Below are 26,901 nucleotides of genomic sequence, written 5' to 3'. Positions count from 1 at the left end.
AGGATGTTTACCTTCTAGCACAGGTGAAGCAGGAAAGGGTGAAAGAATGATTCGTGAGAGATATTCTGCAGAATGTACATATGAAGTGACCAAGTCTTATAGAAATCAGGGGGACATTGAGGAAAACTCCAACCACTTGGAGTTAGAAAGAGGGCTTTTGAAGCTCTCAAAAATGAACAGGAGGATATGGCAGAAAGACCTGAAAAGGATACAAAGCTAGAAGAACAGCAAGTGGTGTCGTGGGAAAACCCTCTCTACATTCACTCTCTTTTTTTGGTAAACAAAATCTAGATTTCTTCTGTGAGATTTACCTCTTCTACATTGTGGAAGTCTGGTAAGGGCTCCCAAATAAAGTGCCCACTCTTCCCCTAAGCAAGTTTCCTAGGATTCCCTGAGTCACAAAAGATAGAAAAACAGTCGGACTGATTCGTCGCCGAGCTGTTGGTTCCTCACACATAGATCCCAGAAGAGCCTTGGTTCCTATTATTTTTAAATGTGGCTTATTCTTTCTTCTAACTCTATGAATTACCCACTATTTCTATTTTGCTTAAGTTTCTGTTGCTTACAACCAAAGAAACCCAACTGATACAGGGTAAGTGGTCCAATAGAGGGCAATGACAGAGGTTAAAGGAAGTTTTTGAAGGTAGCCTGAAATCCAGATACTTTATTTAAAATTATTAAAAGAACATGTTATTAACAACTGTCAAAATTGCTGGCTATGATACAATAACTAATCAACTTCATGTTTCTGTGTGCTTATAGTTAATTAACATTATCTAATAGGTTAATAATGTTTTATTACTACAAACTTTATTTACAGTTCATTCTCATATCTCCCATGTTAGAAATCAAAACAAATGAGAATGAACTGAAATAATATGCATTACATGCTAGAGAAAAAATATCAAGGAAGGGATGTGAACAGTAGCAAATGATCTATTTAGAATGAAATACAGCTATTTTTGCTTTTTTAGATTCCAATTATGAACTCAGTTGTATTAGGCAAACTGTATGTGCAGAAAATTTCAAGAACAAGATACCCCAAGTAGGTATTAAAAGGGAGAAATACAGTGGAGCACCAAGTAGGATGTTCTCAACAAATGTCTCAAAAAAAAAAAAAAAAAAAAAAAGCATGGAGTGAAAATGAGACAACTGCTACAAACAGATCAGTCTGACAAGTAAGTGCTTTTAGAATAAAAATTAATTTTTTGGCTGATCTTTCCCTCATTATATAGATGAGGCCCTATGGCTTCTCCTCTCATTAGACAGATGAGGGAGACCAATTGATTTGTCCAAAACTTACAAAGGTAGATTTCACACATGGTTCAGAGGAGGGAGCCTCTCTTTTTGTGAAGAGGATAGCAGAATGTCTAAGTCCTCTTCAATTTAGCAATATAACTTGTAGAATTAAGAGCAGGTTTTAAGATTTTCTTATATACCTTTATACATACATATCTTTATCTCATATACCTTTATACATACACACCAATTATAGTTATATATAAATTTATAATTTATATTAAATTATATAACTAAATGATATATATTATATATAACTATATAACTCTCTATATAATTCTGAGTCCTTTTTAGAGTTATCTCATCACCTTTCAAAAATACTATAAAAATGAATTTATAATAAAAGACATGGTTGTGTCCAGATAATAATCAGGATAAGACCACCTAATATTTATCTCTAATATTCGAGATTTTTTCAGACGTAAGTGAGTAAAACAAGAACATTCTACCACAGGTTAGTTTAACACAGGGTTACTCAACCTTGGCACTAGTGACGTTTGGGCAGGATAGTTCTTTGCCATGAGGTGCTGTCCTATGCATGACAGGGTGTTTAGCAGCATTCCTGGCCTCTACCAACTAGATGCCTGTAACAACCCTAGTCATGACAAGCAAAAATGTCTCTTGACATTGCCAGATGTCCTCTGGGGGGCAAAAGTGCTCCCTTGTTTAAAAACACTGGTTTTAACATCATGTCTACAACAAAACAAATACAATTTCCAGCTGTGTGATACCATTGTGGAACTGACTGTGATTAAACTAGAGTTGCATTTTTACTCTAATTCATGGCTAGACCTAAGTTAAATTAAGTATACCAGTTTTTGTCTAGAGCTGAGCTATCCACTACAGCAGTCACGAGCCATATCTGGCTACTCTGGAGTGAAATGTACAGTAAGGGTAAAATATGCACTGGATTTTGAAGACTTGATAGGAAAAAAGGATGTAAAATATAATTTTTATGTTAACTGAGCTATTTTGGTATACTTACTGGGTGAAAGATTAAAATTAATTTCACCTGCTAATTTTCATTTTTTTAAAATGTGCTACTAGAAAATGCTAAGTTACATATATGACTCACATTATATTTCCATTGGACAAAACTGGTCTAGAAACTTGAAATGATTTAGTATTATCTTTTAATAAATTCTTCAGTCTATCAAATAAACTAAAAAGACTTTGTAAAGCTCTCCACAGCCCTATGAAACCAGCTCGTTAACTCTTTAGAGCATCATAACTCTTTATTATCATGCTTAAATGATTTTTCTCCTTCTTTAAACAAATTACTTCTATTCCAATGCTTTATTCTCAGTGTTTCAATTGGTTCTTTTCTGAATGCTGATTTATCTTCATGTTTTTTATCATTCTCCTGTGCATCCGTTTCTTTTGCACACTCAGGATCTTTCCTTGTGGGATGATGAGATGCTGCAGCATCCATCATACTTAGAAAATCATAAGCAGGAAGAGGAGGTTTCCATTCCTGAGCAGGTAAAATTGCTGCAAGGAAGATAAAACCAAAGGTTAATAATGAACAGCTATAAAATCATCATATAAATACTAGAAAATATTATATTTTGAAAAATATATTTGTAGGAGTAAAGGCTTTATCAGTTTTACTTATCTAAATGAAACTAGATTTTTTTATTGTCATTGTCTAAGAAACTTGATACATTTGTCATTACTAGCCATTTTCACTTTTTTATATATTTGCAAGCTATTCTAAATAAAGGTTAGTATTTTTTTAAAACATTTGTTTTTTAAAAAGGTTTTATTTGAGAGAGAGAGACTGAAAGAGAGAGAGAGCACAAGTGGGGTGAGGGGTAGAGGGAGAAGTAGACTCCCTGCTGAGCAGGGAGCCTGACATGGGGCTCAATCCCCGGACTCTGGGATCATGACCTGAGCCAAAGGCAGACATTTAACGACTGAGCCACCCAAGTGCCCCTAAACATTAGTATTAATAGAGGGAAAAAAAGGTCCCAAATCTCCCGACTAGTTAACCCTTGTTGAGGTTTTTAAAAAAATAGCAATATGGTAATGAGATTACATACAGATAGAAGTTAAAATGAAAAAGCCTCCTGCTTTCCACCCTACCCAACTTTATCCCAAAGAACTGGAACTTTTTTTTTTTAATTCCAGTATACTTAACATAGTGTTATATTAGTTGCAATATAGTGATTCATCAATTCTATACATTACTCAGTGCTCATCAGGATAAGTGCGCTCTTAATCCCCTTCACTTACTTCACCCATTCCCCCACGCACCTCCCCTGTGGTAACCATCAGTTTGTTCTCTACAGTTAAGAGTCTGATTTTTGGTTTGTCTTTTTTCTTTGTTCATTTTGTTTCTTAAATTCCACATATAAGTGAAATCATATGGGTATTTGTCTTCTCTGACTGATTTATTTCCCTTAGCATTATTACTCTCTAGATCCATCCATGTTGTTGCAAATGACAAGATTTCATTCTTTTGTATGGCTGAGTAATATTCCTGTGTGTGTGTCTGTGTGTGTGTGTACACACAGATCTTCTTTATTCACTTATCAATGGACAGTCTGCTTCCATAATTTGGCAATTGTAAATACTGCAATAAAGATAGGAGTGCATATATCTTTTTGAATTAGATACTGTCTTCATATTCCTTGGGTAAATACTCAGTAGTGGTATTACTGGATCATATGGTAATTCTGTTTTTAATTTTTTTTTTAAGATTTTATTTATTTGACAGAGAGACACACAGTGAAAAAGGGAACACAAGCAGGGGGAGTGGGAGAGGGAAAAGCAGGCTTCCCACAGAGCAGGAAGCCCAATGCGGGCCTCCATCCCAGGACCCCTGGGACTATGACCTGAGCCAAAAGCAGACGTTTAATGACTGAGCCACCCAGGTGGCCCTGTTTTTAATTTTTTTGAGGAACCTCCATGCTGTTTTCCACAGGGGCTGCACGAGCTTGCAGTCCCATCAACAATGCACAAGGGGTCCTTATTCTCCGCATCCTTGTCAACACTTGCTATTTCATGTATTTTTTATTTTAGCCAATCTGACAGGTATGAGGTAATATCTCATTGTGGTTTTGATTTGCATTTCCCTGACAATGAGTGACATTGAGCATCTTTTCACATGTCTTGTTGACCATCTGGATGTCTTTTTTGGAGAAATATCTATTCATGTATTCTGTCCCTTTTTAATTGGACTACTTTTTTGGGGGGTGTTAAGTTGTGTAAGTTCTTTATATATTTTGGATACTAACCCTTTATTAGATATGTCATTTGCAAATATCTTATCCCATTCAGTAGGCTGTCTTTTCGTTTTGTTGATTGTTTCCTTTGCCATGCAGAAGTCCTTTATTTTGCTGGGCTCCAATAGTTTAATTTAATTTAATAATTTAATTTTGCTTTTGTTTCCCTTGCCTCAGGAGACATATTAGAAAAATGCTGCTATGGCCAATGCCAAAGAAATTACTGCCAGTGCTCTCTTCTAGGATTTTTATGGTTCAGATCTCACATTTATGTCCTTAATAATGTTAACGACTCACCTTAAAAATGGATTAATCCATTTTAAGGTGTGAGAAAGCGGTCCAGTTTCATTTGTTTGTTATGGAGCTGTCCAGTTTGCCAACACCATCTTTTTCCCATTGCATATTCTCACCTTCTTTGTCAAAGATTAATTGACCATATAATCATGGGTTTATTTCTGGGCTCTCTATTCTCCATTGATCTATGTGTCTATTTTTGTGCCAGTACCATACTGTTGTGATTACCACAGCTTTGTAGTATATCTTGAAATCTGGGATTGTTCTCCTTGTTTTGTTCTTCTTGCACAAGATTGCTTTGGTTATTCAGGTTCTTTTCTGGTTCCATACAAATTTTACAATTGCTTGATCTACTCCTATGAAAAATTCTGTTGGTACTGTGATAGGGATTGCATTAAAATCTGTAGATTGCTTTGGGTAGTATGGACATTTTAACAATATTAATTCTTCCAACCCATGAGCATTTTCATTTGTTTATGTTGTCTTTGTTTCATCAATGTTTTATAGTTTTCACAGTACAGGTCTTACCTGCTTGGTTAAGTTTTTTCCTAGATATTTTATTATTTTGGGTGCAACTTTAAATGGAACTGTTTTCTCAATTTCTCTTTCTGCTATTTCATTGTTTTTTGGGTTTTTTTAATTATGTTAATCACCATACATTACATCATTAGTTTTTGATGTAGTGTTCTATGATTCATTGTTTGCATATAACACCCAGTGCTCCATTGTTAGTGTATGGAAATGCAACAGATACCTGTTTATTGACTTCATACCCTGCGACCTTATGGAATTCATCATCAGTTCTAGTAGTTTTTTGGTGGAGTCTATAGTATCGGGTCATCTACAAATAGTAACAGTTTTACTTCTTCCTTACCAATTTGGATGCCTTTTATTTCTTTTTGTTGCCTGATTGCTGTGGCTAGGGCTTCTAGTACTAAGTTTAATAGAAGTGGTAAGAGTGGACATTCTTATTACTGACCTTAGGGTAAAAGCTGTTTTTCACCATTGAGTATGATGTTAGCTGTGGGTTTTTCATATATGGCCTTTATTATGTTGAAGTATGTTCCCTCTAAGCTTACTTTGTTGTTTTTATCATCAATGGATGTTGTACTTTGTCAAATGCTTTGTCTGCATCTATTTAAATGATCATATGGTTTTTTATCCTTTCTCTTGTTGATTTGATGTATCACAATGATGATTTATGAATAACGAACCACCCTTGCATCCCAGGAATAAATCCCACTTGATAATGGTGAATGATTTTTTAAATGTATTGTTAGATTCAGTTTGCTAATATTTTGTTGAGGATTTTTGCATCTATGTTCATCAGAAATATTAACCTGTGATTCTTTTTTTATAGGGTCTTTATCTGGCCTCATGGAATGAATTTGAAAGCTTTTCTTCCTCTCTTTTCTTTAATAGTTTGAGAACAAGGTATTAAATCTTCCTTAAATGTTTGGTAGAATTCACCCGTGTAGCCATTTGGACTTTTCTTTGTTGGGAGTCTTTTTTTTTTTTTTTTTTTTTTTTAAGATTTTATTTATTTATTTGAGACAGAGAGAATGAGAGACAGAGAGCATGAGAGGGAGGAGGGTCAGAGGGAGAAGCAGACTCCCTGCCAAGCAGGGAGCCCGATGCGGGACTCGATCCCGGGACTCCAGGATCATGACCTGAGCCGAAGGCAGTCGCTTAACCAACTGAGCCACCCAGGCGCCCCTTGTTGGGAGTCTTTTCATTACTGATTCAATTTCATTGCTGGCTCAAAGTTTCTATTTCTTTCTGATTCAGTTTTGGGAGGTTACATGTTTCTAGGAATTTAACCATTTCTTCTAGGTTGTCCAATTTGTTGACATAGAATTTTTCATAACATTCTCTTATAATCCTTCATATTTCTGTGCTGTCAGTTGTTATTTCTATCACTTCTGATTTTGAGTCCCCTCTATTTTTCATGATCTGGCTAAAGGTCTATCAATTTTGTTGACCTTTTCCAAGAACTAGCTCCTAGTTTCACTGATCTATTGTTTTTTTAGTTTCTATTTCCTTTATATCTGCTCTGATCTTTATTATTTCCTTCCTTCTACTGGTTTGGGGTTTTGTTTGTTCTTTTCCTACCGCCTTTAGGTGTAAGGTGAGGTTATTTGAGATTTTTCTTGCTTCTTGAGGTAGGCCTGTATTGCTATAAACTTCCCTTTTAGAACAACTTTTGCTGCACCCCAAAGATTTTGCACCATTATGTTTTCATTTTCCTCATCTCTATTTCTTATTTCCTCTTTGATTTCTTTGTTGACCCATTCATTGTTTAGTAGAATGTTACTTAACCTCCATGTAGTTGTGTTGTTTCCATATTTTTTCTTGTAACTAATTTCTAGTTTTATAGAGTTGTGCTCAGAAGAAATGCATGGTATGACTTCAATCTTTTTTAATTTGTTGAGACTTGTTTTGGGGGTCTGATATGTGATCTATTCTGGAGAATGTTCCATGTGCACTTGAAAAGAATGTGAATTCTGCTGTTTTAAAAGGATAGACTGTTCTGAATATATCTGTTAGGTCCAACTGGGCCAATGTGTCATTCAAAGCCACTGTTTCCTTGTTGATTTTTCTATTTGGATGATCTATCCATTGATGTGACTGGGGTGTTAAATTCCCCTACTATTATTATATTACTATCAGTTACTTCCTTTATGTTTGTTACTAGATGCTATTATGTATTTGGGTGCTCCCATGTTGGTGCATAAATATTTACAATTGTTCTATCTCTTTGGTTAAAAGCTTATTTTGTCTGATATACATATTGCTACCCTGGCTTTCTTTTCACTTCCATTTGCATAATAAATGCTTTTCTATTGGTTCACTTTCAAATTGCACGTGTCTTTACGTTTGAAATTAGTCTCTTATAGGCAGCATATAGATGGGTCTTGTTTTTTATCCATTCCCTCACCCTATGTCTTTTGAATGGAGCATTTAGTCCATTTACATTCAAAGCAATTATTGATAGGTATGTTATTTATTGTCATTTGGTTAATTTGTTTTATGGTTGTTTTTGTGGTTCCTCTTTGTTCCTTTCCTTTCCTCTCTTGCTTTATTCTCTCATGGTTTACTGGCTTTCTTTAATGATATATTGGATTCCTTTTGCTTTATTTTTTCCATATCTATTACTGATTTTTGATCTGTTGTTACCATTTGGTTTATATATAACATCTTATGCATATAGTAGTCTATATTAAGTTAATGGTCACTTAAGTTTGAACACATTCTTTACTCCTCTTCCCCCACATTTTAGGTATATGGCATCATATTTTATATCCTTTTATTTTGTGAATCCCTTGACTGACTTTTTAAATTTAATTAATTTTATTATGTGAGTCACCACACAATACATCATTAGTTTTTGATGTAGTGATCCATGATTCATTGTTTTCGTATAACACCCAGTGCTCCATTCAATATGTGCCCTCTTTAATACCCATCACCAGGCTAACACATCCCCCCACCCCCCTCCCCTCTAGAACCCTCAGTGTGTTTCTCAGAGTCCATAGTATCTCATGGTTCATCTCTCCCTCTGATTCCCCCCCCTTCATTTTTCCCTTCCTTCTCCTAATGTCCTCCATGCTATTCCTTATGTTCTACAAATAAGTGAAACCATATGATAATTGACTTTCTCTGCTTCACCTATTTCACTTAGCATAATCTCCTCTAGTCCCATCCATGTTGATGTCAAAGTTGGGTATTCATCCTTTCTGATGGCTGAGTAATACTCCATTGTACACATGGACCACATCTTCTTTATTCATTCATCTATTGAAGGGCATCTCGGCTCTTTCCACAGTTTGGCTATTGCGGACATTGCTGCTATGAACATTGGGGTGCATATGGCTCTTCACTACATCTGTGTCTTTGGGGTAAATACTCAGTAGTGCAATTGCTGGGTCATAGGGTAGCTCTATTTTTAATTTTTTGAGGCACCTCCACCCTGTTTTCCAAAGTGGCTGTACCAACCTGCATTCCCACCAACAGTGGAAGAGGGTTCCCCTTTCTCCACAACCTCTCCAACATTTGTTGTTTCTTGCCTTGTCAATTTTTGCCATCCTAACTGGTGTAAGGTGGTATCTCAATGTGGTTTTGATTTGAATTTCCCTGATGGCTAATGATGATGAACATTTTTCCATGTGTCTGTTAGCCATTTGTATGTCTTCTTTGGAGAAGTGTCTGTTCATGTCTTCTGCCCATTTTTTGACCTGATTTTTGTTTTTGGGGTGTTGAGTTTGAGAAGTTCTTTATAGATCTTGGATACCAGCCCTTTATCTATAGTGTCATTTGCAAATATCTTCTCCCATTCTGTGGCTTGCCTCTTTGTTTTGTTGACTATTTCCTTTGCGGAAGCTTTTTATCTTGATGAAGAAGCTTTTTATCTTGACGAAGTCCCAAAAGTTCATTTTACTTTTGTTTCACTAGCCTTTGGAGATGTATCTTGAAAGAAGTTGCTGTGGCCCATGTCAAAGAGGTTACTGCCTATGTTCTCCTCTAGGATTTTGATGGATTCCTTTCTCACATTGAGGTCTTTCATCCATTTGGAGTTTATCTTTGTGTATGGGGTTAGAGAACAGTCTAGTTTCATTCTTCTGCATGTGGCTATCCAATTTTCCCAGCACCATTTATTGAAGAGACTGTCTTTTCCATTGCATATTTTTTCCTGCTTTGTCAAAGATTATTTGACACTAGAGTTGAGGGTCCATATCTGGGTTCTCTATTCTGTTCCATTGGTCTATATGTCTGTTTTTGTGCCAGTACCATGCTGTCTTGGTGATCGCTGATTTGTAATATAGCTTGAAATCCAGCAACGTGATGCCCCCAGCTTTTTCTTTTTCAACATTTCCTTGGCGATTTGGGGTCTTTTCTGATTCCATACAAATTTTAGGATTCTTTGTTCCAGCACTTTGAAAAATGTCATTGGATCTTTGATTGGGATGGTGATGAAGGTATAGATTGCTCTGGGTAGCACAGACATTTTAAGAATGTTCATTCTTCTGATCCATGAGCATAGAATGTTTTTCCAACTTTTTGTGTCTTCTTCAATTTCCTTCATGAGTGTTGTGTAATTCCTAGAGTATAGATCCTTTACCTCTTTGGTTAGGTTTATTCTGAGGTATCCTACGGGTTTTGGTGCTATTGTAATGGAACCGTTTCTCTAATTTCTCTTTCTACAGTTGCATTATTAGTGTATGAGAAAGCAACGGATTTCTGTGCATTGACTTTGTATCCTGCCACATTACTGAATTGCTGTTACGAGTTCTAGTAATTTGGGGGTGGAGTCGTTTGGATTTTCCACATAAAGTATCATGTCATCTGCAAAGAGAGAGAGTTTGACTTCTTTGCCAATTTGAATACCTTTTATTTCTTTTTGTTGTCTGATTGCTTTTGCTAGGACTTCTAGTACTATGTTGAACAATAGTGGTGAGAGTGGGCATCCTTGTCGTGTTCCTGATTTTAAGGGAAAGGCTCTCAGCTTTTCGCCATTGAGGATGATATTCGCTGTGGGTTTTTCATAGATGGATTTTATGAATTTGATGAATGTTCCCTCTGTCCTTATACTCTGAAGAATTTTAATCAGGAAAGGATGCTGGATTTTGTCAAATGCTGTTTCTGCATCAATTGAGAGAACCATATGGTTCTTCTCTCTCCTCTTATTAATGTGTTCTATCACATTGACTGATTTGCAAATGTTGAACCACCCTTACATCCTGGGGATAAATCCCACTTGGACCTGGTGGATGACCCTTTTAATGTATTGTTAGATCCTATTGGCTAGGATTTTGTTGAGGATTTTGGAATCCATATTCATCAGGGATATCGGTCTGAAATTCTCCTTTTTGATGGGGTCTTTGGCTGGTTTGGGGATTAAGGTAATGCTGGCCTCATAGAATGAGTCTGGAAGCTTTCCTTCTGTTTCTATTTTTTGAAACAGCTTCAGGAGAATAGATATTATTTCTTCTTTGAATGTTTGGTAGAATTCCCCAGGGAATCCATCAGGCCCTGGACTCTTGTTTTGGGGGAGGTTTTTGATCACTGCTTCAATCTTGTTACTGGTTATTGTCCTATTCACGTTGTCAATTTCTTCCTGTTTCAGTCTTGGCAGTTGATAGGTTTCCAGGAAGGCATCCATTTCTTCCAGGTTGCTTAATTTTTTGGCATATAGTTGTTGATAATAATTTTTTTTTGTAGTTTTTTTCCTTTTAAAAATTTTTAAAATTTTATTATGTTATGTTAGTCACCATACAATACATCATTAGTTTGTGATGTGGTGATCCACGATCCATTGTTTTCGTATTAATACCCAATGCCCCATGCATTATGTGCCCTTCTTAATATACATCACCAGACTAACCCATCCCCCCATCCCTCTCCCCTCTAAAACCCTGTTTGTTTCTAAGAGTCTATAGTCTCTCATGGTTCATCTCTCCCTCCAATTTCCCCACTTCATTTTTCCCTTCCTTCTCCTAATGTCCTCCATGCTATTCCTTATGTTCTACAAATAAATGAAACCATATAATTGACTTTCTCTGCTTGACTTATTTCACTTAGGATAATCTCCTCCAGTCCCATCCATGTTGATGTAAAAATTGGGTATTCATCCTTTCTGATGGCTGAGTAATATTCCATTGTAGTTGTGGATAATAATTCCTAATAATTGTTTCTATTTCCTTGGTGTTAGTCGTGATCTCTCCCCTTTCATCATAATTTTATTAATTTGGGTCCTTTCTCTTTTCTTTTGGATAAGTCTGGCCAGTGGTTTATCGATCTCATTAATTCTTTCAAAGAACAAGTTTCTAGTTTCATTGATCTATCTACTGTGTTTCTGGTTTCTAATTCATTGATCTCTGCTCTAATCTCAATTATTTCTCTTCTAATGCGTGGCTTAGGCATCGTTTGTTGCTTTTTCTCTATCTCTTTAAGGTGTAAAATTAGTTGGTGAATTTGGGATTTTTCTATTTTTTTGAGTGAGGCTTGGATGGCTATGTATTTTCCCATTAGGACTGCCTTTGCAGTATCCCATAGGTTTTGGACTGATGTGTTTTTGTTCTCATTGGTTTCCATGAATTGTTTAAGTTCTTCTTTGATTTCCTGGTTGACCCAAACATTCTTTAGCAGAGTGGTCTTTTAGCTTCCAAGTGTTTGAATTTCTGCCAAATTTTTTCTTGTGATTGAGTTCCAGTTTTAAAGCGTTATGGTTTAACAATATGCAGGAAATAATATCAATCTTTTGGTAACGATTGAGACCTAATTTGTGACCCAGTATGTGGTCTATTATGGAGAAAGTTCCATGTGCACTCGACAAGAATGAGTATTCTGTTGTTTTAGGGTGGAATGTTCTGTATATATCTATGAGGTCCATCTGGTCCAATGGGTCATTCGAAGCTATTGTTTCTTTGTTGATTTTCTGCTTAGATGATCTGTCTATTGCTGAGAGTGGAGTGTTGAGGTCTCCTACAATTAACGTATTGTTATCAATATGACTATTTTGGTTAACAGTTGGCTTATGTAGATGGCTGCTCCCATGTTGGGGGCATAGATATTTACAATTGTTAGATCTTCTTGTTGGATAGACCCTTTAAGAATGATATAGTGTCCTTCTGTGTCTCTAACTACAGTCTTTAGTTTAAAATCTAATTTTTCTGATACAAGAATTGCTACCCCAGCTTTCTTTTGAGGTCCGTTGGCGTGGAAGATGGAACTCCATCCCTTCACTTTCAGTCTGGATGTATCTTTAGGTTCAAAATGTGTCTCTTGTAGATGGCATATGGGTGGATCCTGTCTTTTTATCCAATCTGCAACCCTGTGCCATTTTATGTAGCATTTATGCCGTTCATGTTGAGAGTGATTGTTGAAAGATATGAATTTATTGTCATCATGTTGCCTGTGATGACCTTGTTTCTATAGATTGTCTCTGTAAATTTCAGTTCTAAATCACTCTTGGGGTCTTTCTCCTTTTATAGAACCCTCCCCTTAATATTTCGTGCAGGGCTGGCTTAGTGGTCACATATTCTTTCAGTTTCTGCTGGTCTTGGAAGCTCTGCATCTCTCCATCCATTCTAAATGACAGCCTTGCCAGATAAAGTATTCTTGGCTGCATGTTCTTCTCTCATTTAGTGCCCTGGCCAGCCCTTTCTGTCTTCCAGGTGTCTGTGGATAGGTCTGACGTTATTCTGATGTTCCTCCCTCTGTATGTAAGGAATCTCTTCCCCCTAACTGCCCTTAAGATGGTTTCCTTGGTTCTAAGATTTGCGAGTTTTACTATTACATGCTGGGGTGTTGGCCTGTTTTCCTTGATCTTGGGAGGGGTTCTCTCTGCCTCTAGGACACGAATGTTTGTTTCATTCCCCAGATTAGAGAAATTCTCAGCTACGATTTGCTGAAATATAGCTTCTAGTCCTCTCTCTCTCTCCACCCCCTCAGGGATCCCAATAATTCTGACATTGGAACATTTCATGGTGTCACTTATTTCTCTGATTCTATTTTCATGGATTCTGAGTTGTTTATCCCTGGCCACCTCTTTTTCCTTCTTGTCTATTAACTGGTCTTCCAGATCACTAATTCATTCTGCCTCGCTTACCCTAGCTGTTAGATTATCTAGATTAGATTGGATCTCATTGATAGCATTTTTAAGTTCTGCCAATTCAGCTTTCATTTCTGCCCTTAGAGACTCTATGTTGCCATTAATCAGTTTCTCCATTCTAGCTACTGTCTTCACAATTGCTACCCTGAGTTCCATCTCCGCATCTTGGTTATATCTGAATTCATTTGTAAATCTGTGGCAGAGGTCAGTGTCTGAGTCTTTCCTATTTTGGGGGTTCCTCCTAATCATTCTGGTTGAGGGGTGGTTGAGGGGTGGTTGAGGGAATGTATAGAGTCCAAATTATTGACCACAACCCAAGCAAGATGCACCTGTTTTCTAGGGACCTTAGGGTTGCTATTCTCTTGTTCTCCCAGCCTGTCTTCTGGGGGAGGGGCCTGCCGCACTGTTATTCAGACAACCCTGTTTGGGCAGAGTTGCCCTGCCCCCTGTGGTGGGGGATGGGCTCAGTGAAAACCGGTTTTGGGGGGCTTTTGTTCTCTGGCAGCTTTTCCTGGTGGCTTTCTGCGTCTCTTCGTAGAGTCAGAGCAGGAGAGATCATTTCCAACCCTCTGCCTCAGAGCAAAGAGATTGCAGTCTGTTCTTCAGTGAGCTCTCCAGGCCACACGCATCTCCATTTCTGTCTGTGCTGCTATAAACTGCAGCGTCCTTGATTGTGCACCCCTCAGCAATGCTCCCAGTCCTCGCCTCCATGTTGGGGCCCTTTGTGCTTCTAAAACTGCCAGCCACCCCCAGTTCGCACATGTGGCCCCACCGTTCTGGGTTTCTGTCTGGGGGGCTGCCCTAAATTCCTTTCCCCATTGCCACCAGTCTGCGAATCTGTGCCCTATCCCCAGCACGGGAGGCTATCGCTCACCAGCGGTGTAGGATCCCCATGGCTCAGCTCCCTCCCCCCTTATGTTTATCCTCTGATATCTGCGTGTGGAATCACGGTCCCCCACTTAGTACCTTGAAACCAACCACCTGCAATATTCTGTTTGTAGAGATCCAGAGCTATCTTCTTACATTTCAGGCTGATTTCATGGGTGTTCAGAGTGGTCTGGTAGATACCCAACTCAATTCTGGGGACCAGTTGGAATAGGGGCCCCTATTCCTCTGCCATCTTTTCCCCACCCCTCCACTGATTTTACAGATATACTTTATTTTACTGCTTTTGTGCTTCCCACTCTTCTTACTCCTGTTTATGGTCTTTCCTTTCCATTCAAAGAGTCCCCTTTAGGTCACGAATTCTTTTAACTTTTGTCTGGGAAACTCTCTCTCCTTCTATTCTAAATGATAGCCTTGCCAGATATTCTTGGCTGCCGATTTTTTTCTTTTAGCACTTTGCAGGCTACAAGGGAGTGGTATGATATATTCAAAGTTCCTGCTGAAAAATCTGTTGATAGCCTTACAGGGTTTCCCTCTTGCTGCTTTGAAAATTCTCTTATTACTACTTTTTGCCATTTTCATTACTATGTGTCTTAGTGTGTACATCTTTGGGTTGATTTTGTTGGGGGCTCTTGTGCCCCCTGGATCTAGATTTCTGTTTCCTTCCCCAGATTCAGAAATTTTTCAACTATTATTTCTTCAAATAGATTTTCTGCCCTTTCTGCCCTTTTTCTCCCCCTTCTCTTTCTGGGGTCCCTATAATGCAAACGTTATTTTACTTGATGGTGTCTGAGTTCCCTAAGTCTATTTTCATTTTTTATTATTTTTTTCTCTCTCCTGTTTAGCTTAATTGCTTTCCATTACTCTGTCCTCCAAGTTGCCAATCCATTCTTCTGATTTCTCTAGTCTACTATTTATTCCATCTAGTATATTTTTAATTTCAGTTATTGAGTTCTTCATCTCTGACTGGTTCTTTTCTATGTTTTATATCTCTGTTAAAGGTCTTACTGAGGTCCTCCACTCTTCTCAAGTCCAGCAAGTATCTTTATGACCATTACTTTAAATTCCCTCTCAGGCATATGATATTTCCATTTTGTTTAGCTCTCCTGCTGTGATTTTGTCCTATTCCTTCATTTGGGACGTATTCCTCTGACTCCTCATTTTGTTGAACTGTTTCAATGTGTTAGTAAAGTCAGCTATGTCTCCTGCTCTTGAAAATAGTGGCTTTATGAAAAAGAGGTCTTGTAGTGCCCTACACTCCAATGTCCCTTGTTTACCAGAACCTGGCGCTTCACAGATGTCTCCTATGTGTGTTGCTTGTGTCCTACTATTGTTGTTGAGCTGCTTTTACCTCAGTTGCAGTTATCTGCAATGGCTCTTTGCCAGTGGTGGACAGGTATTAATCCCTGTGTTGTTAGTGGGACATTCTGGGGCCACAATGGGCTTGAGTAGGACCAGGTATTTGCCAGAGATACAGTAGTATGGGGCACTTCCCTGTGTTGTCCCCTGAGAAGCTTCTGTTCTGGGCAGGGTCTGCAGTCAGATTGGATGTCTGCCCCTATCCCACTGCTGGGGCTGAAGTTGGACTGGTGTGTGGCTGTCTTCCCCTCTCTCCAGTTTATCTATACTGGATATATAATTTCCTCATGTAGACTCAATTATATGAAATCCTAGTACGTGTACATTAGGAGGGTATTAAGTTTAGGCTACATCTATACTTGATGTTTTAAATCACTATTGCTGGATTAGCAGATTCAAAAGTGACCAGGAAAGGGGCGCCTACCTTCGGCTCATGTCATGATCCCAGGGTCCTGGGATCGAGTCCTGCATCTGGCTACTTGCTCAGCAGGGAGCCTGCTTCTCCCTCTCCCACTCCCCCGCTTGTGTTCCCTCTCTCACTGTGTCTCTCTGTCAAATAAATAAATAAAATCCTAAAAAAAAGTGACCAGGAAATAAAATATTTTCTTAAATATAAGGAATAGTAAGAGTAAAAATAACTGTTTATAGTTTGCAACATGCAGATAAAGTATCTTTTTTTTTAAAGATTTTATTTGAGAGAGTGAGTGAAAGAGAGAACGTGCATGAATGGTGGGGAGAGGCAGAGGCAGAGGGAGAAACAGACTCCACACTGAGCAGTGACCTTGAGATCATGACCTGAGTTTCTGAAGGCAGATGCCTAACCGACTATGTCACCCAGGCACCCCAACATTAAAGTATCTTTAAGGAAAGTCCAACTTAAAGTGTAACAAATATTTAGCATATTTATTTTTTAAGGTAAGCACTGCAGCCTAGTGGTCTGACATGATGGCAAAATGTCTGAAAGCAGGCATCTCAGTTCTGCTAATTATTTGCTAAGAAAATTATGCAAAGGTCCTGGATGTTTTCAATTGCAAATAAAACTGTATTGTCATCATATATGAATAATAAATGCTTTATTATCAAATTAGTATTGATAGTAATAACAGCTAACATTTATTGAACCTTTACTTTGTACCAGGCATTATTCTTTTAATCTTTACAACCCCATGCAGTAAGTATAATTTTTATCCCAATTTTATAAATGAGAAAATCAAGACCGAGAACGGTCTGAGAACTTGAAAGTTAAATGGAAATCTCGAATAAGAACAGCCAATGGTTACAATTTCACATAAATTAAGATGTGCAGCAAGCATGGTAAAGCAGATACACATGGCACCAAATCACAGATTCAGGCTTTTCTGGGAGTAGCTACAACACCCCACAGTCCAATCTGTCTCTCAAAGTGTGGTAAGACCAGGTCCTGTTGGCACAGAAGACAGGACCCAATACATAAAAGTACTGCTCAGTTTGCTTCTTTCCTGCTGCAGAGGCTGCAGGGATAATTTAAGAATAGGAACACTGATACAAAGAAATAATGGAAACCCCTCAAAGAGTTAACAAAGGCATTAACAAAATTACAATGGAAGATACTCTAATCTCTCAGGAAACTAAAAAATAGTAATAATAATAATTCTGGTTCTTTCCTCTTGGTAATGATTTGAGTTGAGGAATCAAAGCCCTACAAATACTCCTTGTAGAAAAGATCTCTGTAAGACTGATGATAATACTTTAGATTTCACACCTTACAAAGTATCTTTACATACATAATTTTACTTGATTTTTAAAATAAGTATGTGAGGGGCACCTGGGTGGCTTAGTTGGTTAAGCATCTGCCTTCGGCTCAGGTCATGATCTCAGGGTCCTGGGATTAAACCCCATGTCTGGCTCCCTACTCAGCAGGGAGTCTGCTTCTCCCTCTCCCTCTGCCCCTCCCCTTGCTTGTGCTCATTCTGTCTCTCAGATAAATTTTAAAAAGCTTTTAAAAAATTAAAATAAGTATATGACAGAGTAGGAACTATTAATCTTACTTTACAGTTGCAGAGGAAGAAACAAAGACTTGCCTAGAGCCACACCATTAAATAATCAAGGGGGTTGGATTATGAGCTCAGGTTTTTGTACCTTTGAACATCACCACCTTTTTTATTATTTTTATTTTTTTAATTGAAGTACTGTTGACAACACAATATTAGCTTCAGGTATACAACAGAATGATTTGACATTCATATACATATGAAATGATCGCCGTATGTCTAGTTACTATCACCATACAAAAATGGCATATTAACTATATTCCCTAAGATGTACTTTTCATCCCCATGACTTATAACTGAAGTTTGTACCTCTTAATCCCCTTCCCCTATTTTGTCCATCCGTCCTCCACTCCCCTCCCCTCTGAAAACCACTAGTTCCTGTGTCTGTTTTGTCCGTTTGTTTTGTTTTTTAGATTCCATGTATAAGTAATATCATACAGTATTTGTGCTCCTCTGTCTTATTTCACTTAGCATAATACTCCACGTCCACCTATGCTGTGACTAATGGCAAGATTTCATTCTTTTTTATGGCTGAGGAATATCCCATTGTTTAGTATAAATATCACACCTTCTTTTTCCATTTATCTATCAATGGACACTAGTGTTGTGTCCATGTCTTTGCTCTTGTAAATAATGCTACAGTAAACATAGGGGTGCATAGATCTTTTCAAATTAGTGTTCTCAATTTCTTTGTGTAAATACTCAGAAGTGGAATTACTAAGTTACACGGTATTTCTACTTTTAATTTCTTGAGGAACCTCCATACACTTTTCCACAGTAGCTGTACCAATTTACATTCCCACCAACAGTCCATAAGGGTTCTCTTTTCTCCACATCCTTGCCAACACTTACTATTTCTTGTCTTTTTGATATTAGCCATTCTGACTAGTATGAGGTGATAATCTCATTGTGGTTTTGATTTGTATTTCCCTGATGATGAGTGATGCTGAACATCTTTTCATGTGTCTCTTGGCCACCTGTATGTCTTCTTAGGAAGATCCTCTGCCCATTTTTAAACAGGATTATTGGTTTTCTTGGTGTTGAGGTATATGTGTTCTTTAAACATTTTAGATATTAGCCCCTTATTGGATATATCATTTGCAAATATCTTCTCCCATTAAGTAGGTTGTCTTTTCATTTTGTTGATGGTTTCCTTTGCTGTGCAAAAGCTTTTTAGGTTGATACAGTACCAACTGTGTTTTTGCTTTTGTTTCCCTTGCCTCAGGACCATCCAGAAAAATATTGCTAAGGCTGATGTCCAAGAGTTTACTGCCTATGTTTTCCTTTAAGATTAAGTTTTATGATTTCAGTTCTTATATTTAGGTATTTAGTCTATTTTTAATTTATTTTTGGGTATGGTATAAGAAAGTGATCCAGTTTCATTCTTTTCCATGTAGATGTCCAGTTTTCCCAACACCATTTATTAAAGAAACTGTCTTTTCCCATTGTATATTCTGGCTTCATTTGCTATAGATTAACCTTTTAAGTGTGGGTTTATTGCTAGGCTCTCTCTTCAGTTCCATTGATCCACGTGTCTATTTTTGTACCAGTACCATTCTGTTTTGATTAATAATAGCTTTGTAATACTGTTTGAAAACTAGGATTGTGATACCTCCAGCTTTGTTCTTCTTTCTCAAGATTGCTTTGGAAGTCTTTTGTTGTTTCATACAAATTTTAGTTCTGTGAAGATATCCTTGGTATTCTAATAAGGACTGCATTGAATCTGTAGATTGCTTTGTAGTATGGACATATAAACAATATTAATTCTTCCAATCCATGAGTATGGTATATTAATTCTTCTTTAAATGTTTGGTAGAATTCACCTGTGAAGCCTTCTGGTCTAGGACTTTTTTTGTTGGAAGTTTTTTGATTATTGATTCAATATTGGTATGAGTAATTGTTTTTTTCAGACTTTGTTCCTGATTCAGTCTTGGAAGTTTGTAAGTTTCTAGGAATGTATCCATTTCTTCTAGCTTGTACAATTTTGTAGCATATAATTTTTCACGGTAGTCTCTTACAGGCCTTGATACTTCTGTGGTGTTGGTTATAACTTCTCTTTCATCTCTGAGTATATTTGAGTCCTCTTTCCTGCTTGAGTCTGGATAAAGGTCTATCAATTTATCTTTTTAAAGAACCAAATCTTAGTTTCATTGATTTTTTTTTTTAGTCTCTAATCATTTATTTCCATTCTAATCTTTATTAGTTCCTTCATTCTATAACTTTGGGCTTTGTTCTTTTTCTAGCTCTTTTAGGTATAAGGTTAGATTGTTTGAGATTTTTCTTGTTTCTTGAAGGAGGCCTATATTGCTATAGACTGCCCTCTTAGAAGTGTTTTTGCTGCCTCCCAAAGATTTTGAACTGATGTGTGTCCATTTTCATTTGTCTGCAGGTATTTTTTTATTTCCTCTTTGATTTCTTTGTTGACCCATTGGTTAATGACATGCTGTTTAACCTCTATGTGTTTGTGGGGCTTTTCTCCAGCTTTTTTCTTCTAATTAATTTCTAGTTCCATACCATTGTAGTAGGGGAAAAATGCATGATTTCAAACTTTTTGAATTTATTGAGACTTGTTTTGTGGCCTAACCTCTGATCTATCCCGGAGAATATTCCATGTGTACTTGCAAAGAATGTGTATTCTGCTGTTTTAGGATGAAATGTTCTCTATATATCTGTTAAGTCCATCTGATCTAATATGTCATTCAAAGCCACTGTTTTCTCTATTGATTTTCAGTCTGGGTGTTCTCTATCCATTGATGTATTGGGGTGTTAAAGTCCCCTACCAGTATTGTATTACTGTCAATTTCTCCCTTTATGTCTGGTTTTTTTTAAGATTTTATTTATTTGAGAAAGTGAGAGAATACGAGCAGAGGGGGAAGGGCAGAGGCAGAGGGAGAAGCAGAGCACCCCCTCCCTCTCCTCCCCCTGTGCTGAGCAGGGAGCCTGATATGGGGCTCAATCCCAGGACTCTGGGATCATGACCTGAGCTGAAGGCAGATGCTTAACCAACTGAGCCACCCAGGCACCCCTCCCTTTATGTCTGCTAATATTTGCTTTATATAATTAGGTGCTCCTATATTGGGTGCCTAGATATTTACAACTGTTGTATCTTCTTGTTGGATTGATCCCTTTATTATTGTTACGCCCTTCACTATCTCTTGTTAGTCTTTGTTTTAATGTTTATATTGCCTGATATAAGTATTATTACCCCAGCTTTCTTTTCATTTCCATTTGCATGAAATATCTTTTCTCATCCTTTCACTTTTAGTCTGTATGTATCTTTAAGTCTGAAGTGAGTCTCTTGTAGGAAGCATATAGATGGGTCTTGTTATTTCATCTTTTGATTGGCGCATTTAGCCTACTTAAAGTAATTATTAATAAGGGGTGCCTGGCTGGCTCAGTCAGTACAGCATGCGACTCATGATCTTGGGGTTGTGAGTTCAAGCCCCATGTTGGGTGTGGAAATTACTTAAAAATAAAATCTTTAGGGATGCCTGGGTGGCTCAGTTGGCTAAGCCTCTGCCTTTGGCTCAGGTCATGATCCCAGGGTCCTGGGATCAAGTCCCATATCAGGCTCCTTGCTCAGAGGGGAGCCTGCTTCTCCCTCTACCTGCTGCTCCCTCTGCTTGTGTGGCTCTCTTTCTCTCTGACCAATAAATAAAATCTTAAAAAAAAATAAAATCTTTAAAGCAATTATTGATAAGTGTGTATTTATTGCCATTTTATTAATGGTTTCTTTTTAAAGATATTATTTATTTAGTTGATAGAGACACAGTGGGAGAGGGAGAAGCAGGCTTCCCGCTGAGCAGGGAGCCCGATGTGGGACTCGATCAGGGCCTGAGCCGAAGGCAGACGCTTAACAACTGAGCCACCCAGGCACCCCTTATTAATGGTTTTCTGGCTGTTTCTGTAGTCCTTCTATGTTCCTTCTCTTGTCCTCTTCCCTTGTGATTTGATGACTTTTAGTGTTATGTTTGGATTCCTTTCTCTTAATTTTTTGAGTATCTATTACAGATTTTTGGTTTGTGGTTATCACAACTATGTATATAGCAGTCCATTTTAAGTTGATGGTCACTTAAGTTTGAAAACATTCTAAAAGCACTACATTTTTACTATTTCCCCCACACCCCAGTTTTCTGTCTTTGGTGTCATATTTTACATCTTTTTATTTTGTGTATCAATTAATTTAGAGATGGCTGATTTTACTACTTTTGTCTTTTAATCTTCATACTAGTTATAAGTGACTGATCCACTATCTTTATGTTTGCTTTTTTTTTTTTTTAAGATTTTATTTATTTATTTGAGAGCGAGAAAGAGAGAGAGAGCATGAGAGGGGGAGGGTCAGAGGGAGAAGCAGACTCCCTGCCGAGCAGGGAGCCCGATGCAGGACTCGATCCCGGGACTCCAGGATCATGACCTGAGCCGAAGGCAGTCGCTTAACCAACTGAGCCACCCAGGCGCCCCTTTATGTTTGCTTTTAACAGTGAGATTTTTTTCTTTCATAATCTTCTTCTGGTTATGGCCTTTTCTTTTCCACTTAAATAATTCCCTTTAACATTTCTTGTAAGGCTGGCTTACTGGTGATGAGCTCCTTTAACTTTTGTTTGTCTGGGAAGCTCTTTCTCTCTCCTTCAATTGTCACACCATAACTACAAAATGATTACACCTCATTCAAGCCTATAAAATAGCAATGCAGATAGAGAAGTGAACACAGAGTGTCTCAAGAGCTCAAAACCTACAACTTAAAGGACCCCTATACCATGTGACCAGAATGAGTGAGTCAGAGATGAGTGGTAACAACACAGAAAGACCTCCTTCCAGATTACGTCTTAAACAATATAGTTATTTTTCACATTTCCTAGGAAAATATTAAAATTAAGACCTAATAATGCCATCTAACAGCATCCAGAATAGCCAGAATCATCTTGGAAATAAAGAACAAAGTTGGAGGATCAAATTTCCCAATTTAAAGCCAACTATAAAGCTGTAGCATTCAAGACAGTGTGGTACTGGTGTAAGGACAGACAAAAAAAAAAAAACAAAACACCATGTACAGGAATGTTCATAGCACTATTTATAATAGCCAAAATGTGGGGGCAACCCAAATATCCAACTGGTGGATAAACAAATGTGGTATAACCATACAATGAAATATTATTCATCCATAAAAAGAAATGAACTATTGATTCATGTTTAACATCAATGATCCTTGAAAACTTAGATACTAAGTGAAAAAGCCAGATCCAAAGGCCACATATGATTCCATTTATATAAATTGTCTAGTATAGGTAAATCTACCAAGACATAAAGTATATTGCCAGGGAGTGGAGGGAAGGAGAAGAGAGAGTGACTGCTAATGGGTAGGGGGTTTCTTTTTGGGGTGATGAAATGTTCTGGAATTCAACAGTGGTAATGGTTGCATGACCTTGTGAATACACTAAACACTACTGAATTGTACACTTTAAAAGGATGAATTTTATGGTATGTGAATTATATTTCAATATAAAAATATCATCCATGGGGGCGCCTGGGTGGCTCAGTTGGTTAAGCAACTGCCTTCGGCTCAGGTCATGATCCCGGAGTCCCAGGATCGAGTCCCGCATCGGGCTCCCTGCTCAGCGAGGAGCCTGCTTCTCCCTCTGACCCTCCCCCCTCTCATGTGCTCTCTGTCTCTCTCATTCTCTCGCTCTCAAATAAATAGATAAAATCTTAAAAATATATATATATATCATCCATGGGCAAGTTAAACATCGTTAAAACTGCCTAACTTAACAGAAATGAAGCAGACCACCTGGGAAGAACAGGTGTGCTGCAATGATTGACACTTAAATTAGCTATCTGATTAAATATAATGATAGAGTCACACTATGCAAGCTGGCTGAGAGACAATATAACACTGAATTGGAGTTTGTACATAAGAACTGTGTGTGTGTATATATACACATACATATTTATATACACACACCCCCTATTTCAGGACTCTGTCATGGAACAATGTCAAAATATAGTTCATCTGGTATCCAATAACAAAATCCTTGGTTAGTATCTCAGGAGATTTTTCATTACATCAAATTTCACACTATTTCCTCAATATACTAATGATCTAGTTTATTACTTCTTATTTAAATTATAGCAACAGGCCTGTTACCACAATTGTACATAAATTAACATTTACATCTGTACCAGATATAAATTCTCATATGTTTTAGAAAAGTAGAGACTATGACATATCATAAGCCAGCATCATAAATTTTGTTATGGTTCAAAATTCTGGCTCTGGAGTAAAAGAGATGCAGGTTGGAATCCAAGCTTCCTTATTTACTGGTTATTTAACTTTGAACTAGTTACCTAACTCTTCTACAGGTAACAATACTTCCTATGACTCTTAGGAGAATTAAATGAGTTAACACATGTGAATCATTTAGCATTGTGCTAGACACCTATTCAGCATTCAATAAATGTTATTACTGTCATTAAATTTAATAAAATGTAATGGTACTTATTTTCTCGGGGGTAATAAATACTTACCACAGAGAAGATTGTTCCATGGACAATGCTATAACATATTAATATTTAAGATATAAACATTACAATTCAACTCATTCTAGCATGTATTAGCTATAATTCAAGTTTAAAAATCTATGAAAACACATAACTGCGCGTATTAAAACAGGAAACTTACTGATGTGACTCTCAAGTCCTGCTTCCAGTTTCTTCAGCCACAATAAAAGGTTTTGTTCAGTGATAGCCTGGTCTGAAGGAAATGCAAATACTTGGCCACCTGAATGCAGATTGACCATAACAAGAAGAGGAAGGGGAGGCAGAGCATCAAAATATGCCTCCAAGATTCCTCTTCCCACAGGAGTATTCTTTCTGCAAAAGGGAGCAACTGAACACGTTAATATTTCTCTCTCTAACAAAATTATGAAAATAAAAGGTTGTGGAACATTAAACTTTAAATATAGTATCATGTCATTAAGTTTATTTTATAAAAAGAGATCTTAAAAACCAAGAGGTCTATAACTATGTTATTAGTAATCAGATTCTTAATGAGTTTCTTTTAATGTGGGCACTGTGTTTCTCTTAGGGCAAAAAAAAAAAAAGGCAGTCAATGACTATTTTCATGAAAACCAGTTATAGTTCAAAGATCTGTCAATTTGGGTTTGATATAATCAACAGGTTCCTTCCAAAGCTGAGCCAAGTATCTGATCACATGTCAACTTAAAAATTAAATGGTTACAAAATATAAAATATTTATAATAAATACTTCTTCTCCAAATAAAGTTGTTTTTCCTCAGGAACAAAGAGAAGGGGTTAATTTCAAATTAAAAACATTTTTTAAAAGTTTTGGTCATACACAGAAACCATAACTTTTAAGATACCTAGGTTTCCTAAAACAGCACATTCCACACTATGGAAAATACTGTTTTACTCTGAGATACCTACAAAACCCTGGGAAAATTTTGTCTTAAGCAGTATGTTGTACTGTTGGTGAACTCTTCATGGGAAAAAAAAAAATGTACATTGCCTCATTCTTGTAATTTTTCAAATGAATTAAAAATGTCTTCATTTGATGAATTTGAACAATAGATAGTATTTATGTGAACTGTGTTCACAGACATTAAATGTAACACAAGCCATACATCTAGAAAACCTAACAGAAAATATTGTTGGTGAATGCACTGAAAATTATCTGTAACATTTTAGGCTGCATTTTAAAAATATAAAAGTGCAGAAAAAGGAACTGAAGAAAAATGCCAAAATATCACAATGTTTATTTTTCTGTATTTGCTTCAATGGATATCAATTACTTTTAAAATTAAAAAAATTACTACTTCTTAAAATTTGTATGACACCAAAAGGAAAAGGTAACATAAATAAAAAATAAGTGGACTACATCAAATTGAAAAGCTTCTGCATAGCAAAGGAAACCATCAACTAAATGAAAAGGCAACTTTTGGAATGAGAGAAAATATTTGCAAATCATCTATCTGATAAGGGGTTTATATCCAAAATAACTAAAGAACACACATAACAGCAAAGAATACAAACAATCCAATTTAAAAATTGGCAGAGGAACTGAATAGACATTTTTACAAAGACGACACATATGGCCAACAGACACAAGAAAAGATGTTCCACATCACTAGGGAAATTAGAGAATGCAAAACAAAACCACAATGAGATACCACCTCAACCCTGTTAAAATGACTAGTATCAAAAAGACAAAAGATAACAAATGTAAAGAAAAGGGAACCCTTGTACCCTGTTGGTGAGAATGTAAATTGGTACAACCACAACCTCAAAAAACTGAAAGAGAACTACCATCGATCCAGCAGTCCTACTGCTGGGTATTTATCCAAAAGAGATGAAAACAAGACAGTGAAGAGATATATGCACTCCCGTGTTTATTGCAGCATTATTTGCAATAGCCAAATACGGAAACAACCTAAGATGTGGTACATATACAATGGAATATTATTCAGTCATGAGAAAGAAGAAAATCCTGCTCTTTGCTACAACATGGATGGACTCTGAGGGCATTAGGCCAAGTGAAATAAGCCAGACAGCGAAAGACAAATACTACATGGTATCACTTATGTGAAAAATCAAAAAGTCAAACTCACAGAACCAGAGTAGAAAAGTGGTTGCCCGGGACTCAGTGTTGGGGGAAATAGGAAGAGATTGGGAAAAGGAAAGAAACTTTCAGCTGTAAGATGAATAAATAAGGTCTGAGGATCTAACGTATAACATGGTGACTGTAGTTGTGAACACTATATAACTGAAATTTGCTAAGAGAGTAGAACTTAAATGTTCTTACTCCCTCCCTATATATATATATATATATATATATATATAATGTGAGGTAATGAATATGTTAATTACATGGAAGAATCCTTCCACAATGTATACATGTATCAAATCACCACAATGTACACTTTAAATATCTTACAATTTTGTCAATTATACCTATATACCCCTGAAAAAAAAATAACATTCAGCAAAATAAAAAATTTATTGTAGAACAGAATTCAATCTAAAACAAGGTCATCTTAGACCATGAGGAAGTTTAGTTACTAAACTATCATAACTTATACACTGGTCCCATAATATTAACTCCAAAGACATAGTTAGAAAGTTTCATTTCCTGGGGCGCCTGGGTGGCTCAGTTGGTTAAGCGACTGCCTTCGGCTCAGGT

General features: G+C 37.0%; 1 protein-coding gene across 4 annotated transcripts in view; it reads right to left on the bottom strand.

The window, feature by feature from the left end:
* Window positions 1-1,725: 1,725 nt before the first annotated feature.
* Window positions 1,726-26,901, bottom strand: part of TXNDC16 (thioredoxin domain containing 16) — a 126,379-nt gene continuing 101,203 nt past the window's right edge. For 3 of the 4 annotated variants that reach the window (XM_034992464.1, XM_034992465.1, XM_034992466.1), the window contains exons 20-21: window positions 24,385-24,575; window positions 1,726-2,790 (exon numbers count right to left, since the gene is read on the bottom strand). In XM_034992464.1, the coding sequence (XP_034848355.1) occupies window positions 2,525-2,790; window positions 24,385-24,575 (457 nt within the window). In that variant the 3' untranslated portion in view covers window positions 1,726-2,524. Of the gene's footprint in view, window positions 2,791-24,384; window positions 24,576-26,901 lie in introns of those variants that run through there. The other variant, XM_034992467.1, reaches the window with a different exon arrangement.

The sequence above is a fragment of the Mirounga leonina genome, unplaced genomic scaffold (genome assembly GCF_011800145.1).
Source record: "Mirounga leonina isolate KUSES-001 unplaced genomic scaffold, KU_Mleo_1.0 Mir_82, whole genome shotgun sequence".
Taxonomy (NCBI): domain Eukaryota; kingdom Metazoa; phylum Chordata; class Mammalia; order Carnivora; family Phocidae; genus Mirounga; species Mirounga leonina.
Note: the sequence above shows the minus strand (reverse complement) of the source record. Positions and strands in the feature narration are given on the sequence as shown.